Raw genomic sequence first — 17,939 nt, forward strand, 5'->3', positions numbered from 1 at the left:
GGAAGCAGGGGGCAGGGGGCACGGGGGAAGCAGGGGGGGGCAAGGGAGTAGAGGGTGCAGGGGGTGCTGCGGGGGGAGCGGGCGAGGTTCTTCTCCAAATACAAAAAGAAGGCCTTGCAGGATGAGGCAAGAGTCGAGGAAACGAGATGAAAGTGTGTGGGGTACACTATTTGGCCTGGACTCCCCACCCTCCTTTTTAGATCTAGAAGAGTAAAAATACTGAAGTCTTTTTGCTGTAGGACCTGCAAAAGGAGCATGAACAGACTTGAGTATGCCAGGAATGCAAACATCCCCACAAAATTACCCCGTGTTCTTCCCCTGTTAGAAGAGCGTTTGTAAAACCAGGACTTGGAAGCCAAAAGGTGCCGTCCGATGTGAAAGCAGGCCCACATGTTTATAAAATCCCTGATCATGTTAAAGCTGCAGGTGGCACAGGGCAGGGCTGCCTCCGAGGGAGCTTCCGCCATGGCTGGCAGCGCCCGGGCACTCACACGGCCGGGTGGTGGTGCTTGACCTTCCACCGCCTGGACCTCACCCGGAAGAAGAAGTACATCACCATGAGGAACAGGGACGAGGCCACGTACAGCACGACACAGAGACTCATATCCAGGCTGGAGAAGTCAACCCCGAGGAAGGGTGCAGCGCCCCCCACCTCCTTGTGGACCCCGGGCCCATCCGGATCCTGGAGTTTCACGTCCAAGCTGTGGTGCAAGCTGTCTGGAAGGGCGGGCCTGGGGCCCAGCGCACTGGGTGGACGGACGCTCTGGGCGTCTCGCTCTCCACGGGACATCTCTGGGGGAGCGAGTCTTTTCTCCTCTTCCTCACCCCTGGCCAGGGCTCCTCCTTCACCGGAATCCCCCTGGTCTGCAGAATACGTGTCTAAGAGGTTGTCGCGGGTGTAGTGCTGCTTTAAGAACGTGAGCACGTGGCCTTCATCCCAGCTGGCCAGGCCCTTAATTTCCTCGTGGCAGGCTGGGCAGAGGTCCGGAGTGGGCCACTGAAGCTTTGGAAACCTGGGATCCTCACTCAGATGGCCTAGGAAGGAAAGGAAGCGGGAGAGCCCGAGGTAAGGGGGCTTTGTGGAGCCACGTGCAGCGTGAGGCAACCGGACTCCTACTCCCACCACCGCGGGCCTCTGCTGCCCCAGCCCAGGGTCCTGCCAGGCCTCCCTCCCTGCCCTTCCCACCACCCTTCCCTTGCAGTGTGGCCCAGGTAACATCCTGCTTCTGCAGGCCCCTGCGCACGTGTTCCCCTCTGCCGGTTCCCATGCCTGCAAGTAAGGGGACGCTACATGCTCAGCCTCCGCCACCTCCCGGACCGCACCTGTCCCAAACCACCCAGCACTCTGCTTCCAAAACGGAGCATGCAGCTCTCACCTCGAGGCCTTTGTCCACACAGTGCTGCCTGTGTGCCCCTCCCCTCACTGCTGCCCCTCTGCCCTTTCCTGAGGGTGCACCTGAGGCCCTCTACCCACAGTGCCCCGGCCACCTGGGCTCCATGGACAGCGGGCCTCAGGTAAGGGCAGAGGGGAAAGGGCAGAGGGGCAGCAATGAATTTCCACTGCACTTCAGATACACGGGCCCTTTCCAGACTACAAATCCCTTCAAATCTCCAAAACTCGTTTCCAAAGTAACACCTGCTCACTCCTGGGCCCAACAGGCATCTGTCATGCAGAAGCCGTGGCAGACGGCGCCTCCCAACTCTCCCAGCCCCTGCCAGCCGACTTGCTGACGCCCGGCCACCCTCAGAGAGCTTCCAGAAGTGAATGTAAACGCAACCACGTTTGTTTGGAGGACTTCACACGTGCCTGAAATCAAGAGATGCCCGGCTCGGGCCAGTCACTGACTGCCTATCCTGCTAACCGGTGCCAGGTGCTGCACACGAAGCCAGAGGGGACAAGCACAGACCAGCGGCGCTTGGTCAGAAGCTGCCAGAGCCTCACAGGACTGTGAAGTCAGGTGTGAGTCCTGGGCAGAAGACCCCGGGCGGATCTCCGAGGGGCCTCCCAGGAGCTTGGGTCTTGAAGCACAGGCTGGAGGTGGGACTGGGTGGGGCGGGACTCTCGGGAGGGACAGTCACACTGGGCTGTAAGGCCCCTTTCTTTTTTTTTTTTTTTTTTTGAGACGGAGTCTCGCTCTGTTGCCCAGGCTGGAGTGCAGTGGCCGGATCTCAGCTCACTGCAAGCTCCGCCTCCCGGGTTCACGCCATTCTCCTGCCTCAGCCTCCCAAGTAGCTGGGACTACAGGCGCCCACCACCGCGCCCGGCTAGTTTTTTTGTATTTTTTAGTAGAGACGGGGTTTCACCGTGTTAGCCAGGATGGTCTCGATCTCCTGACCTCGTGATCCGCCCGTCTTGGCCTCCCAAAGTGCTGGGATTACAGGCTTGAGCCACCGCGCCCGGCCTGTAAGGCCCCTTTCTGCTGCAGCCTCATGACTGGAGCGGTGGAGGCACATGCAGGCTGGGGCCACAGGTAACAGCAGGGGCTCCAGGTCCAGGCAGGCCTGGTGAGGTTCCTGGTCCCACCGCCTCAGAGCCGATGGCTCGGGGAAAGCACACGGAGCACTGTGGGCGGCGGCGATGCAGAGGCTGCCAGGGTGGAGAGGCGGAGGAGCTGCGCTGACCCAGGGAACAAATCCCACAGACACGCGGTGCCTTCGCCACATGACCACGGCCCCGGCAGTCAGGCTCAGGCCAAAGAAAAACCAATTTCTTTAGTGCTTCAGCTGTAATATGTTTTTCTAATACAGTGGATTAAATAAAAACCAATAGTTTAGTGGCATTTTCTATTCATCTCTATTAAGATTTATTTCTCAGTGGAATTATTTTTAAGCCTAATTTTAATCTGCCACTGATTTAGGAACAGTTTGAAGTACTTGACTCTGAGAAAATACATGTGCTCTAACTATTTTTTTTAACGAAATCACTTTGAGAGGTTTGGTTTACATTTGGACAACAAATTTTCATACAACTAAAATTCCTCATCAACAATTAATTACGTTCCAAGCTTTCCAGAATCAAAAACATCCTCAGAGTCTAACAGGCATCAGTGGGCACTGACGGCGGAAGAAAGAGCCACGAAAACATCCTCAGAGTCTAACGGGCACCAGTGGCTACTGACAGGGGAAGAAAGAGCCACGCCCATTCCCACGAGGGTCCAAGAGTCCCCCGAGTGAGAGAACCATCTAGAAAGCCGGGGACAGAAGCAGCCTGGGAAAGGCTGCGGCTCTGGCAGCTCCCAGCCACCCAAGTCCTGATCCCATCAGCACAGTGGGTGGCACGAGGCCGCAAAGCTCAGGGCCAAGCCCCACCGCAGCCGCGCCATCCGTGCTGTCCCAGGACCAGGGCCTCCCTCCGCCCGTGCTGAGCCCCCCACGCCCAGGGGCTTCTCACCTGCCAGGCGGCCGTTCACCACATTATGTTTCTTCCAAAGCCAGAGGATGGCTTGGTCTGGGGTTTTCACCGAGTCCATGGATTCTTTAGCCATTTCCTCAAAGTGCTCGCCACATTCCTTACACCCAAAGAAGGTGTGAATGTACCTCCTCATCGTCTGCAGCACAGCCTGGGGGTCGTCTTCAAAGCCTGCAGGGGAAGAAACACCGCTGACAATGGCAGGTGCTGATAATGGCAGGTGCGTGGGGATCACCTGACCCCACGCCTGTCCAGAGAGCCTGGGGGGAAACTGCTCCTGACAGGTCGGGAAGCCACCTCATGTCTCCCCGGGGCCTCAGGCTGTGGGCACAGACCAGGAGCCAGCACCAGCCAAGATGTCCAACATGCCCACGGGTGCCGCAGTGTCTGGAGACACGATGACCGTGGACAGCCCAGAGGGTGGACGTGCCAGGATGAGCCACAGACTTGGCCGCCAGGGCCCCAAGGAGCCTTTCCAGGAGCTCCACGAACCTCCCACCAGGCTTCCGGCCGTCTGTGCCAGAACGCCCGCAGTGCCAAGCAATGATTCTTCCCTGGGATTTGCCAGCTGGGTGAAATCTGCAGCTGTCGTGTCTGAAAGCCCTGCAGGACACCAGCCCGAGTGGGGACACAGCCTTAGGAAGTGACTCTAGGCTGCTGCCAGCCACGGGCGTGAGGATGTGGAGCGGGTGGGCAGGCACAGGGACGGGTGTACCCACAAGCCAGAGTCTGTGCCACCGAACATAAAAACAGCCGTGGACAGGCCGGGGTGCCTGCAGATGCTGTGAACGAACGCGCGTCTCAGGAAAGCAAAGCCCTGCCCGCAGGCGGCAGGAAGTGGCCAGCACCGCACCCAAGGGGAACCCCTAAGAAAACCAAGGGGGCAGCACGGGGCAGGGCTCGGCAGTCCCCGCTCAGACGACCGACACGGGAGCTTGAACGCACAGACAGGAGACCCATGAGATTAAAACAGATTACATGTCAGCATTAAAAAAAGACATGCTTTCGCGAATGAATCCGTCTTCATCGACAGCAGGCCCTGGGGGAGCTTCCCGCGCAAGCGAAGGCCTGACGCTTGTTGTGGCTCCCTGCAAAGCACAGCTGCGTGCAGGCCCTGATCTCAGCGTCCTGGTCGATCCTTAATCCCGACACTTCTTGTTTATTTCACCCAGAGAAGGTGAGAGTAGAGCAGAGCACCTCCTCCTCGGCCTTGAGTGTGTCCACAGGCAGCTGGGCGGTGTCTCAGGCGCCGGCCCTGTGACCTGGCCCGTCTGCCCTGCTCTCCTGCCGGGAGGGCTCCACGGACATCTGCCTTGCATCTCCACGTAATCCCCCTCCCTCTTCCCCACATTGCCGCAAGCATGGGGCCACCCTAATCTTTAAAGTGGACAAGAACCATAAACCTCTACCTGTGGGGGGATTAGAGGCCTTTGCAGGCATTTTACTAGATGGGGCTTAAACGTACAGTAAAGAGAAGAAAAACCTTCCAAGACTTAATCCTGTGGTCGCCACTGACCCAATTCTCTTGGCAGGAGGCTACTCCTGGAGGCTGCTTCCAATATGCTGATGGGAGGAAGGAGCGCTGAGGGTCTTGTCAGCGGTATGCTTTGCCATCACGCTGCTCTTACCATTCCACTACACTAGGCCTGGTGCTAGCATAGTTTAAAATCAAATACCCTGGTCATTCAACTTCTTCCCTCAGCCAACACTGTACCCACACTGCCTTCAAGGAACTGTTCCTCATGCCCACATGTGCCCGTGTGATGAGAGCAGACGGAAAGGGGGACGGCATGTCGGCTCAGGCCTGCGTGTGCCCGTGTGATCAGAGCAGATGGAAAGGGGAATGGCGTGTCAGCTCATCTCCTCACCAGAACTTTCCGTGTGTAAACGTGAGGTTTCCTAACTCAGCCTCACGTTTCAGAAACAGTTTTTTTTTTTTTTTTTGAGACAGTCTTGCTTTTGCCCAGGCTGGAGTGCAGTGGCATGATCTCGGCTCACTGCAGCCTCCAGTGCTGGGATTACAGGTGTGAACCTTGTGCATGGCCCAGAATCAGGTTTACATGGTCTGGCTGGGCATTAGATCAGGCAGTGTGGATGCTCTGATTTCAATTTCTGTTTGGACAGCTCCCAACGTTTCTCCCCCAAAACATACTACTCTTTTTTTCTGTATCATTATGAAAAGGATTTGAGGTTAAAACCCACCCTCTCCCCTAACCAGACCCTCGAGAAGCAGTAATCCAGTGTCACCTTGAGGAGGGCCAAAACAGTAGATTTTCAGATGGCCACTACAGTGCCCCCATCCCAGGACACTCTCCCGCAATGTGACTTTGCTGCTTCTCCCATTAACAGGTGGAATCTATTTCTCTCACCAGGAATTTAGGCTAGATCAACAGGATACGGCAGAAGTGATAGTATGTGACTCCACACTGAGGCCTCTCGGGGGAGGGGGTCCTGCCTGAACCTGGTGCTACTTGGTGGGGAAACCACATTCAGGAGCACGAGGCATTCCAAGGTCCCCTGGACTGACCAGCTGCCACCAGATGAAGGCAGACACGCAAGTGAGCCCAAGCAGCAACTCACAGAAGAACCATCCAGCCAAGCCCAGTCTAAACTGCTGACCCACAGCATGATAAGCAAACACAGTGGTGGCTGCTGTAAGCCCCAGCATTTTAGGCTAGTTTGTTATGTGGCAAAAAAGAACTGTAAAAGAATTTGAGAATTTTACTGGAAAGAGTATTGAACTGTGTGAGTCAAGACTCCACTTCGGCTTTCAAGTAAACATTAATGAACCTGAATCACTGCTTCAACTGAGAAGCACACGCACATCAAAATTCAGAGGGAATAAAAAATCCAATACATACTTTAGTGTTCTGTAAAGGACAGAAAATTTCATTTTATCTATTTCCTAGTAATTGAAAATTATCAAATCCAACTTCAAAGTTTTATAGGTTTTAACCCCTTGCAGTGGGCAGCCTCTGCGACGGTCCCCAGAGATCATGCCACCTATACTCACCCCGCCTGTAATGTCCACCCCTTGTGAGTGGCCTGGGCCTGGTGACTGACTACTGAGCAGAATCTGACAGAGGTGACGGAATATCATCCTCGGATGGGCACCCTCTCACTGGCTCGCTCAGGAGGCTTGCTGCTATGATGTGAGCTGCCCCACGGAGAGGCCCTAAGCGCCTGCAGTCAACAGCCAGCATGGAGCTCAGGGCCTTAGGCAAGCCATGTGCAAGGAGGTGTGCCCTGCTCTCTGCCCCATGAGGGTGCTGGGAAGCCACTCTCCCTAGGTGGGTCTCAGGTGACCCCCCAGGCCCCGCTGACACTCCAATTGCAGCCTGACCAATCCTGAAGACGAGGACCCAGATGAGGCCATGCCCGACCCTCAGAAACTGTGAGCTCATCACCATGGGAAGTTCTGGCTGCTAAATTTCAGGGTGATTTGTTATGCAACAGCTGATAATGAAAACACCTCTCCAAATAGATTTTATTTTTTTTTATTTTTTTTTTTTTTTTGAGACGGAGTCTCACTCTGTCGCCCGGGCTGGAGTGCAGTGGCCAGATCTCAGCTCACTGCAAGCTCCGCCCCCCGGGTTCCCACCATTCTCTTGCCTCAGCCTCGGCTCACTGCAAGCTCTGCCTCCCCAGTTCCCGCCATTCTCCTGCCTCAGCCTCCCGAGTAGCTGGGACTACAGGCGCCCGCCGCCTCGCCCGGCTAGTTTTTTGTATTTTTTAGTAGAGAGAGGGTCACCGTGTTAGCCAGGATGGTCTCGATCTCCTGACCTCATGATCTGCCCATCTCGGCCTCCCAAAGTGCTGGGATTACAGGCTTGAGCCACCGCGCCCGGCCATTCTGTCTTTTTAAAGCAAAAAACAGGGAGTTTACACTGCAGGAAAATTCCCAGCCAGCATTCCCTTTCTTCTCCATGGTTTATTTCCTGCACGTTAGCCACGCACATCCTTGTGAGTTCTGACAAGGGGAACTGTTGCCCCCGCAGCCACAGCCCTGGGTAAGTTGCCTGTGGGCGGAGTCTGAGGTGCGGTTCCCCTGCCTCGGTGCCCTGGCGACACGCTGCCTCACATACAGCAGTACGCGCCTTCGCACACACCGGCTGGGTTAACGTGTCGGGCAGTCCGTCGGCCCCTCCGGCCTGGACAGGGACAGCTTACCTGTGCCAACCAGGGCGTCTGGGTGGGTTGAGGCTTCAACAGTCAAAGTGTGGAACAGTTTCCAGAGAGAACACGGGTAACCCCTCAACTCAGATCGGCTTCCTTGACATCCAACCCACTTTATGTGATTAGTAAGGAATATTCCAGAAATCTGGGGGGAAAAAAAAAAAAAAACCCAAAGAATAAAAGATAATTGTTGAAATTAAAAACAGTCGACAGATACCTTCTTGACGGCGGGGGTGGTTAATGGGGGTGTGGTTTACTGAAGCTGTATCAACTGTACACACAAGATCTGTGCCTCCTACCGTACGCAAATTTAAATTCAATAAAACAAATGAGAGGAAATGGTCTCTTTTACTAAAGGAGCTCTCCAGCCACTCTGAAGAGGAGAGTGAGCTCTTCTGTATCTTGATAAACCAGTAGTGTTAAGCATAAAAAGGATTCACCTTTTCAATTAGAATTAGTTGTAAGGACAGTATTAAGAAAAAAGGCAACTAACAACATACAAAAGCTCAACCCTCAAATAACCCTCAGCCAGAAGAAACAAGGCGTGTTCACTTTGGAGAAGCAATGGGGTGGCCCTCGGAGCGGGTGACTGCTGGCCTGGGAGGGCTGTGAGCCCTGGGCAGATTCCGTTCGGTTTGGTTTTGTGTCTCATCCACCTTTCCCTCCCTAAGGACTCCTGAGCCTGGGACGCGCGCTAGAGGGAGATGTCCTACGTCACAGTCACGTGAGAGGGTGTGCCCATGACCTCCAGCTCAGAGTGGAGTCAAGGTGGAAGACGGACTTGGGCAAGCAGCCCAGCACCGTCTGCTTCTCAGCTGCAGCCAGCGAATGACAAGGCTGGCAAAGTCACAGCACGCTAAGTGCACCTTATAGGATTCCCAGAAGACCTGCTGTGTGCCACTGACCATGCCGGCCACGCTGACCACGCCGGCCACGCTGACCACGCCGGCCACGCTGACCACGCCGGCCATGGGGGCGTCCGACAAGCAGCATGGTGGGTTTACTGCCCGTGACTAAATGCTCTGGGGGCCACAGAGAAGCTGCTGATCTGGACTAAGGAGGGAACAGCAAGAGGGAGTGCCAGGACCGCTCGGGGTGCTGGTCCCCTGAGTGAAGACTGGCACCTGCTGGCAGCTGGTCTTGGGGAAAGCTCCGGCAGGACTGCCCACACTTACTGAATATAACTTTTTTCCTCAGATTGGCTTACTAAATTTAAAAAGCCCAAGTACTACACTGCTTGAGAAAACCCCATTTTGTCCAAAGGACAGGTGGTCACAGTGCACTCTTGGTGAGCTGTCCTCAAACTGAAGCCCCAGCATGACGCTGCCAAGGCAGACACGAGGCCGTAGCCATGACGCTGTCAGGGAGACAGTAAGTCGCCGCTCCCCTTCATCACAGTTAAGGGCGAGGGAAGGAGGGTGCGGCGTGGCTGGCAAGGGTTCTGGGGCTCACCCGCATCTTGTTGTTGACCAGGTCGAGCACAGCGTTGTAGGGGATCCTGTCCAGGGGAAGGCTGGCCAGCCACTCCTGCAGCGTCTCCAACAGTTTCCTGACTGGCGGTCGTCCAGGGAACAGCTGCACGAGGAAGGAGCCACTGGAGAGCTACAGACCCAACCCGGGCCCGCCCCCACCGCCGGACACAGCACCTCCGGGGACAAGCAACTCCATCTGCGGAGGGGCTGAACCTAGGACGGGGCCTCTCAGAACTCGGGTTTCTCTGATGGGAGGCAGGAAACCTGAGGGGCTGTGGGGCAGGCGTCCAGCCAGCACCTCTCCCCAGGACAGCCTGCGCCCACGGCCATGCCTTTCTCCAGCCCATGCCTGCAGCTCACCCACCTGTGCCCACAGCCTCGCTCCCTCCAGGTGACAGGCAAGGTCACGGTGTGTGACTCATCATGGAACTGGCGGGGGCTTGCTGATTTATTCTGCCTTCCTCACCAGGAGCTGCGCTGACCCCACCTGCCTGCCCGCTGGGCTTCCCTTCCGTCATCGCTGACTGTGTGAAGGGCGCGCGGCAGTGCATAGGTGCCGGCAGCCGGGGCTAACTGCCTGTGGCCTCGTGTGGGCTGTGAGGCTGGCTGATATCAACACAGCTTAGGGAGGCATCTGGCTGAGAAGATCCCAGGGCTCTGTCTTTTTAGGAGGAACTCCGATCAGCTGCTGCACCACAAACCGTGCAAAACGCAGGCTGCCGAAAGAGCTCCGAAAACCCGAGCTGAAGCTCATGGTGGCGATGCCAGACCAGAAACGCCGGCATCTTCAGCTCAGTCCAATATATTACTCTCCCATGCAGGTTAAAAAGTACCATGATTAATTTACCAGTATCAAATTTATTTTGGACATCCAAATAAAGTTCAGAAAAATATCAAGAATAACTTACTAATACCCTGGCCTAAGGAGTTACCTAGAGCACAAGTGTAAAAGCTCCAGGCCTAACTAGACTGAGGGGGAAGACAGAGAAGCGGGGAGAGGAGAGCAGGTCTGCCTAGCAACAGCTGTGTGACTCCAGCGAATTAGCCGGTGGCCATCACCACTAAGAGCCACACTGTCCGCCGCTAATATGATGGACAGATTAGCAGGACACTTTCTTAAAGGAAACGAGGCCAGCTAGAGATTTCTGAACTCTGGATGGCACCGTGGGGTAAAAACCTGCTGAGGCGATGCTCGTGCATTCATCTGCGGGGCCTCGGGTCCTTCAAGGCTTCCTGTACTTTTCACAAATCACATTGTAAGTAAACTCTATCCAAAGTGCTGACTATAAATTATTCTATCACTAGCATCTTATTTTTGGCAAGAGAAATAGTTTAAGCCTAAGCCCCCTGGTCATTTAGACAGTGACAAGTAAGTGAGCTCATGGAGTTACACCTGGCCACCTCCTTGGCTGGTCCTCTTCAGCCTGGCCCTGGGCACAGCCAGGCCTGAGCTCTGTTGGGCTGCATATCTCTGCCCACTCCTGGCAACCCCTTCAGTGGTTTCAGACACCACATCTGTGCTTGTGACAGTGCTGAGTGTGAAGCCCCCAGGACCCCTCCCTGAACCTGGCTGGCAGAGCAGGTGCACACCCCACCTGGATCTGCACGGCCCCTGCCTTTCCCTCTCCCGCCCAGCCCCTGTGCACCGCTCCTCCGAGAGCCAGCTGAGGTGTGCGCCTCCGTTCCCTCCTCCGTCTACTCTCCAGGAAGCCAGAGCTGGGCTTTTCCAACAGGTGCTTCGCTCATGGCCCCGCCCCTCTCCACAGCCACCGCCCCAGCCCCAGTGCTGGGAACAGCATGGGACGCAGGAGGCACTCGGGAACGGGTGGAATGAGTTGAGGCACGGGCCTGAGCGGACAAAGCAGGGTGGAGAGCACCTCAGTGGAGACGGCGGAGCCCCGGCAGCGTCCGACGGCCCCCAGGGCCCACTCTGTGCAGGGCCAAATTCCCACACGCAGCCCAGACCAGAGCCGTCCCAAACCTTAGCCAAGACAGTCACAAAGTCCTTGAGCGTCTTCAGCTCTGCTCCAGCCAGGGACTTGTGGGCTGCCAGCTCCACCCGCAGGAGGTAGTGCAGCCCTGACTCCAGGTCCGCCGTGTACAGCTTGGACCTACGACGGGACACGGCAGAGTCAGGGAACGCCCAACCTTTCCCTCCACAGCACCTCTCCCTGGCCTGGCTCCTCCCCACGGACTCCCGGGGCCCCCGGGACGGCTCCTGAGCGGCCCTCAGCGGCTGGGGTGGGTTTCTGAGTGAGCCCGCCCAGCAAGCACGCAGCCTTCGGTCTACCCGCGCCGTGCCCCGGGGGCTTCAGTTCAAAATGAATACTTGCTTGTCAAATTCTCTCCAAACCACGACTTCTGAATTTTCTTCTTTGTTTGGCTTTTCAGGCAAGGAAAGCGATTTTTTCCTCACATCCGGCAATGACTTCAGGTAAGAGGAAAAGAAGGCCCGCAGAGGCTTCACGCTGTGAGAAAGGGGAGGGCAAAGGTGAGAAGAGCCTCCTTTATAAAATCCTGAAGCAGGAGCCCCCGGCATTCAGGAAAGCTCTGGGCCACCCCATCCATTCTTCGGGCATGTACTGGGGACTGGGGGTCCGTGGGGACAGCCGACACCCCGCCTGGGCCGCGGCTGAGCTTCCACCTGGGGATAAGAGGAGACACACCAAATCCACAGATTTATAGCCAGTTCCACTTGTCATAAGTACTATGACTCATTTATGTTTGTGGGGAACTTAAGGCGTTTTGTAAAGCTGGGTTGAGCATCTGCCAAGATCAGCTTTATTCTGACTGAGATTTCCGACATGCCTAAGAGCCTTCGCCGACGCGCCCACAATCTGCCAGCCCTGAGTGGGGCATCTGGAAGTCGGGGCCTGGGGTGGACGCCAGCCCCTCCCTCAAGTCAGGCCCCTGAGCCCCCTGCGTGCCCGCCCCGTGTGGACAGGGTGGAGCTGAGCCCCCTGTGTGCCCGCCCCGTGTGGACAGGGTGGAGCCGCCTTCTGAGGACACCCTCAATGCCATTATCGAGCACTTCAGTGTGACGCGGAGCTTGTTTCCAAAGACAGCATGTAGCAGTGATATTTGCAAAAATATTGAAATATCTATAAAACTACTAACATTATTTGACACTAAGAAGTTGTCTATATGATACTTTTAACACTAAACAAACATCTGGCAGTGGTTCAGGCCGCTCTGCCAAGGGCAGTGCTGTGCCCCAGGCCTGGAATGGGCCACCTTGTTGGCACAGCGGGGTCCCCAAGCACTCTCCTAACAAGCTCAACAGCCTCTCTGGTTACCCTGAATTCTAGCTTTATCTTTTTTATTTCCACTTACCTATTTTTGAGACAGGATCTTGCTCTGTTGCCCAGGCTGGAGTGCAGTGGTGCAATCTCAGCTCACTGCAGCCTCAACCTCCTGGGCTCAAATGATCCTCCCACCTCAGCACCCTGAGTAGCTGTGGCCACAGGCACTCTCCGCCACATCCAGCTAATGTTTTATTTTTCATAGTCTGGAGTCTCATTATCAACCTGGGCTGGTCTCAGACTCCTAGGCTCAAGTAATCCTCTCACCTCAGCCTCCCAAAGTGCTGGGATGACAGGGGTAAGCCACCACGCCTGGTCTCCTTTTCCAAAGGACAGAAAAATACCTAAGAAGCTGCGGTCTTCGGGGCTTCTGTAGGGCGCCCTCCATGCCCCAGTCGATCTTTGAAGAGGCTAAACTGGAAGCCCCAAGAGACAGGAAACATGTCCTATCTTCACTGATGTGTCCCTGCACCTAGGAGCCTGGTGTGGTGAGCCACCAAGAGCCACAGAGTCAACTGTGGCTAAACCCGCACATGCCGGAGGCGCTGCGGCTTCAGGCCAGGGAAAGGGGCCACCCAGTGTGGGGCAAGGCCGGCCTCATGCTGTCCTTCTCCCCAAGGTGAGGAGGCCGGGTCCCCTCCAGCCTCAGGATGTTACTTAACTTTCTCAATCTTTTTTTCTTTTTCTTTTTTTTTTTTTTTTTGAGACAGGGTCTGGCTCTGTTGCCCAGGCTGGAGTGCAGTGGTATGATCTTAGCTCACTGCAGCCTTGACCTCTGAGGCTCAAGCAATCCTCCCACCTCAGCCTCCTGAGTAGCTGGGACTACAGGCACACACCACCAGGCCCGGCTAGTTTTTTATTTTTAGTATAGGCGGGGTCTCACTATGTTGCCTGGGCTGGTCTCGAACTCCTAGACTCAAATGATGCAGCTGTGCCCAGCCTCATTTTTCTCACTGTTTTTCTTTTTTTTTTTTTTTTTTTGAGACGGAGTCTCGCTGTGTCGCCCAGGGTGGAGTGCAGTGGCCGGATCTCAGCTCACTGCAAGCTCCTCCTCCCGGGTTTTTACGCCATTCTCCTGCCTCAGCCTCCCGAGTAGCCGGGACTACAGGCGCCCGCCACCTCGCCCGGCTAGTTTTTTGTATTTTTTAGTAGAGACGGGGTTTCACCGTGTTAGCCAGGATGGTCTCGAACTCCTGACCTCGTGATCCGCCCGTCTCGGCCTCCCAAAGTGCTGAGATTACAGGCTTGAGCCACCGCGCCCGGCTCTCACTGTTTTTCTAACCTTATTCAAGTTGTTTACTTTTTTGTTGGGCTTATCTGAGGGGCACACGGGCACTCCGCGCAGAGGCAAAGAGCTTATCTGAGGGGCACACGGGCACTCCGCGCAGAGGCAAATGGCTTGCCAAGGTTCTGCGGTTCTCAGAGAAGAGAGCAGAACGTGAGGGGCAGGGCCTGGTGCCCACCCCTACTTCTCATTCTGCAGAGGCAGGCACACGGGCTTGCCTGCCAGCCCCAGATACAGATCGAACTGCAGCCCAGAGTCTACCCAGAGCCATGTTTGAGGAGCATCTGCTGCTCCCGAAGCACTGGCCCAGCAGCCCTTGTGCATGTGCGGGTTTAGCCACGGTTTCCTCTGCGGCTCTTGGTGAGTCACCACACCAGGCCCCTCCCAGGTGCAGGGACACAGCAGTGAGAAAACAGAAATCCACGAAAACACAGCACAGATCAGCAATACCCAAGGGCTGAGAGCCAGGGCCCAAATCTGCCCAGGGAAGTTGGGCAGAGGGGCCAGGGCTCCCCGGATCTCACACCAGACTTGCGTGGTCTACTCGGAGCCTCTGTTCAGTAACTCCGCACATCACCGGGTTCCCAGATCCCACAGGGCACTCACACGTTAATCAATCCATGCGACCCATTTGGGTAGATCAGGTAACACGCAGGAACTGAGGAAACACCGAGCTTCTCCAGAAATGCTTTGTCCCCATCCAGCGCCCGGACCACCACGATGCCTTCATACGGGATCAGGTCTAAGATCACCTGGGGGGTGAGAACACAGTGACACTTCCACAGGGGCGGGCAGCTTCTCAGAAAACACGACGTGCAGATACACGGCCTTGCAGGGAACCTTTCCCAGAAGGGCACGGAGTGTGCCCCCTGCAGGCAAGACCCTCACTCACATCCTCACGCACATCTGAATTCCTATCGCACTTTAAGGCAACCGATGGCACACACGCCATGCGCAGAAACCAGTGTTATTTGGCAATTTTACAGACCAATCAAAGAACACCCTTATCCATGAATTTGCACTTGACTTTCTAAAACCAGGGCGCCTCTAACAACACTGACACTGGTCAAGTGAGTCCTTGTACACAGCAGCCACGCCCCATGGCCTCACGCTCCTGTCCCCCGTGTGGAAGCTTCGTGGCCGGGGCAGCAGGCCTCGAGCTGCCACTCCTCCCCAGCCACCCTGCTCCTGTCTGGTTCTGCTCAGGCTGAAGGGGCAGCAACAGGGTCTCGGTGGCAGAGAGAGCACAGGACTGGCATCTCAGCATTTCGGAAGAAACCCCGTGTGCGCCAACACCACATCGGGCGTACGTCTTTCCTTCTCTTAGAGAGCAACAAAACCAGCTGCTCCTCAAACCAAGGGCCCTAGCTAAAGCGGTGAACTGGGCGCCCCGAGTGGCCGTGCCTCTCCTGAGCTGGGTGTGTCTTCGAAGAGCTGATCACTACTCTTGGGCCGCACTGGTGCCTGGGCCGTGCCGTGACTGTGCTGAAGAGCACTCCTCCTGCACGGGTGGAGCCTGGCTGCCCCGAACGCAGCAGCACGCCAGGGAGGTAGGGGAGCGTGCAACACGGGCCCACACCCACCTCTGCTCGGGGGAACCCCTGCCTCTGGTGTGCGTGTGTGGAGGCCCTGCCTGAGACAGCAAAGGCATGAGGGGCCTTGGGACAAGGGCGAGGGGTCTGGGAGAGCCACACACCGCTAGCGGTTCCTCAGCCCTCCACGGAGAACCCTGCCAACCACGGGAAGGCATCCTGGCATCACCGCCAAACCTGGAGGGGGCGGGGCTGGGGTGCCAGGAGGGCAGCCAGGGCACGAAGCGAGATGGTCGCAGCGCGGGTGTCTGCAGCTTCCTTCCCAAGTGTGTCTCCAAAAGCCCTCGCAGGGGCAACGCTGTTTCCTCCACTCAACGCTAGGCCCCCCCAGTGGACAGAAAAACAGTTGCCTATCAGGTTGCAAGGAGGAGGAGGAGAAGCTCAGGGTGAGCGCTGGGCGAACGTGTGCGCGGTGAGGCCTTTCGTCTCCGGAAAGACTTGGCAATAATGACTCTCCCTGGGCTGCCCCTGCACCTGGTCCCTGGACCTTATTTAGACCTGGCCAAAAGCGAGGCTTCAGAACTGTACGTGTGAAATCAAAGTATGACGATGAAAGAAATGACGTTTTACGGAATCTTGGATTTGGCAAAAATGTCAAGCGTTCAGAATATAGCAATGAAAAAATCTCAGCAATACTGCATGCGAAATACAGAATGACCTCAAGGTGAGCTGAGCCTGTCGTAAAAATGAGCTCTTCTGCAAAGCCCTCTGTTAGTTTCAAACCTGGGGTTAGGCCACCTTCCGAACCCCTCCCACCGCCAAGCTCGTTCCTCCTAACAGTCTTCTCCAGACACCAGTGACTTTGCTGAGTAACGTTAACTACGCTTCCGATAATGAACAAGACCTAAAGCCACAGACAGGACACAAGACGCCGACGCAGTGACCGGCATCCACGAATCTCATCACAGATGCACCGCCAACCCCAATCACACCACGTGTGACATCTGGAGCCCACGCAGAGGCCGTACCTCCCGTCCAAGGTAGGAGCTGTTGCTTTCAAAGACAATAGCCACGTAATGGCTGCCATGGTTGTCAAGGAGGGAAAGAACATCACTGGGCCTTTCAAGAGAAAAAAAAGAGGCTTTTAGTGCTGTCAACAGCAGCGAGTTGCCCACCACATTCCAGTGGCCACATCACTTAAGAGAAACCTATTACACTTCTCGCACAGCTCAACGTGAGTCTAACAGCCACCTTCTTCCTGGAGCTACTCACTGAATGGGGTCCAGGGGCGGGCAGGCAGGCGGCCGGCTTCCTTCCGTGTGGTTCTGCAGGAAGTCAATCATGGTCTGTCTGACTGTTCGCAGCTCTCGGTCGGGTCCTGCCGGAAGCGCACCAGGGTCAGAGGTGTGTGCAGCTGTCCTCGAGGGGCAGGTGCACACCCAGGGACAGCAGCCCCGTCCCAGCCCGGGGTCCAAAGACAGCAGGGTGCAGGTGGCCGCAATGTGTGCAATCCCAGCGGGTGTGCCCAATGCCACCTACAGGCGTGGTACAGACAGCACGGGATTCACACAACTGGAGACCACACGGCAATGAGACACGCATGGGTGGGCCACACGGACAGGCAACAGAGGCAGACGGCAAGACACGGCGCGGCGAGGAGCAGGCCAGGCAGCTCCACTGGGTCACTTGCAGGCAGAGTCCCCCCAGGGAGTGGCAAGGAGCAGGCCAGGCAATTCCACCAGGCCACTTACAGGCAGAGCCCCCCCAGGTGCGGCCTGAGGGGTCTGATCACACTGGGTGATGCTCGCCTGGGTGAGGTGGTTTGCAAAAATTCATCGGGTGTGTACATGTGATCTGTACATCTCCAGATATTTTTATAATAACAAATTTACTCTGAAAAAGTTTTTACTACCGTATTTGCCAAGCAAAGCAAATCACAAAATGAAAATTTCTCTTTGAAGCTATTAACGTCTGAACTCTTGAGGGAAAGCAGGCAGGAAAGGTCAGCAGAGGCAAAGGTGCTGGCCCGGGCTGGGAGCTCCCCAGGCTCTGGGACCGCGTGTCTTTAGCAGGTTTAGGAGGGGAATCGCAGGGACTAAAATACAAGGCTTATGTCCTTACCTTTAAAATTTTCTCCAGTTGTAAACTCCTTTGTAAATGCTTTAAAATACTAAGAGGAAAAACACACAACAAGTAAGAGGCAGCCTCGCGTGGGCATCTGCATATGTGTTTGAGCAACAAAACGACCGTCACCTTAGAGAAGGAGCTTTACTCAATTTCCTTCGGAAAGTTTTCATAAATTGATGACAAACCACACGCTTCTCCGTGTCTCTGTGCGTATTAGTGTTTCCTGTCAGATTTACGAGGGGGCTAAGGTTAGCTCCAATCAGCAGTCCCATCACTGACATCTTCTGACCCAACAGGGCTAGAAGCAAAAGACAGTTCAACTGGGCTGGAATCACTAAAGACACAGCTCTCCGGGACTTGGTAGTGAGCGTGTGTCCTAATGGTGAGCTGTAACGTTAGCTGTAACCACACAGAGATCTGCAGGAGGAGGAGACACTATGCAGTACCTCTCAGTGGACGACGGGGCTCTTAGGTTAAAATTAAAAACTTTCTTCATCAAAGGGCACATCAAAGACAGCGACGAGACAAGGTTACAGGATGGCGGAGATCAGGTCGGTAAGAAAAGCACCGGCCAGCCAAGAGGGAAATGTGCAGACGACAGGCAGACACTTCACCCGTGACACCCACGGCCCATGA

At 55.7% G+C, this 17,939-nt stretch overlaps 1 protein-coding gene across 1 annotated transcript in view; it reads right to left on the reverse strand.

The window, feature by feature from the left end:
* Positions 1-17,939, reverse strand: part of LOC105471920 (quiescin sulfhydryl oxidase 2) — a 38,855-nt gene continuing 20,916 nt past the window's right edge. Inside the window, exons 3-12 of the mRNA XM_011724746.2 lie at positions 17,298-17,346; positions 16,449-16,554; positions 16,205-16,295; positions 14,251-14,396; positions 11,391-11,525; positions 11,039-11,168; positions 9,038-9,160; positions 7,580-7,730; positions 3,392-3,580; positions 1-1,035 (exon numbers count right to left, since the gene is read on the reverse strand). Coding sequence (XP_011723048.2) covers positions 488-1,035; positions 3,392-3,580; positions 7,580-7,730; positions 9,038-9,160; positions 11,039-11,168; positions 11,391-11,525; positions 14,251-14,396; positions 16,205-16,295; positions 16,449-16,554; positions 17,298-17,346 — 1,668 coding nt within the window. The 3' untranslated portion in view covers positions 1-487. The remainder of the gene's footprint in view (positions 1,036-3,391; positions 3,581-7,579; positions 7,731-9,037; positions 9,161-11,038; positions 11,169-11,390; positions 11,526-14,250; positions 14,397-16,204; positions 16,296-16,448; positions 16,555-17,297; positions 17,347-17,939) is intronic.

The sequence above is a fragment of the Macaca nemestrina genome, chromosome 14, assembly GCF_043159975.1.
Source record: "Macaca nemestrina isolate mMacNem1 chromosome 14, mMacNem.hap1, whole genome shotgun sequence".
Taxonomy (NCBI): domain Eukaryota; kingdom Metazoa; phylum Chordata; class Mammalia; order Primates; family Cercopithecidae; genus Macaca; species Macaca nemestrina.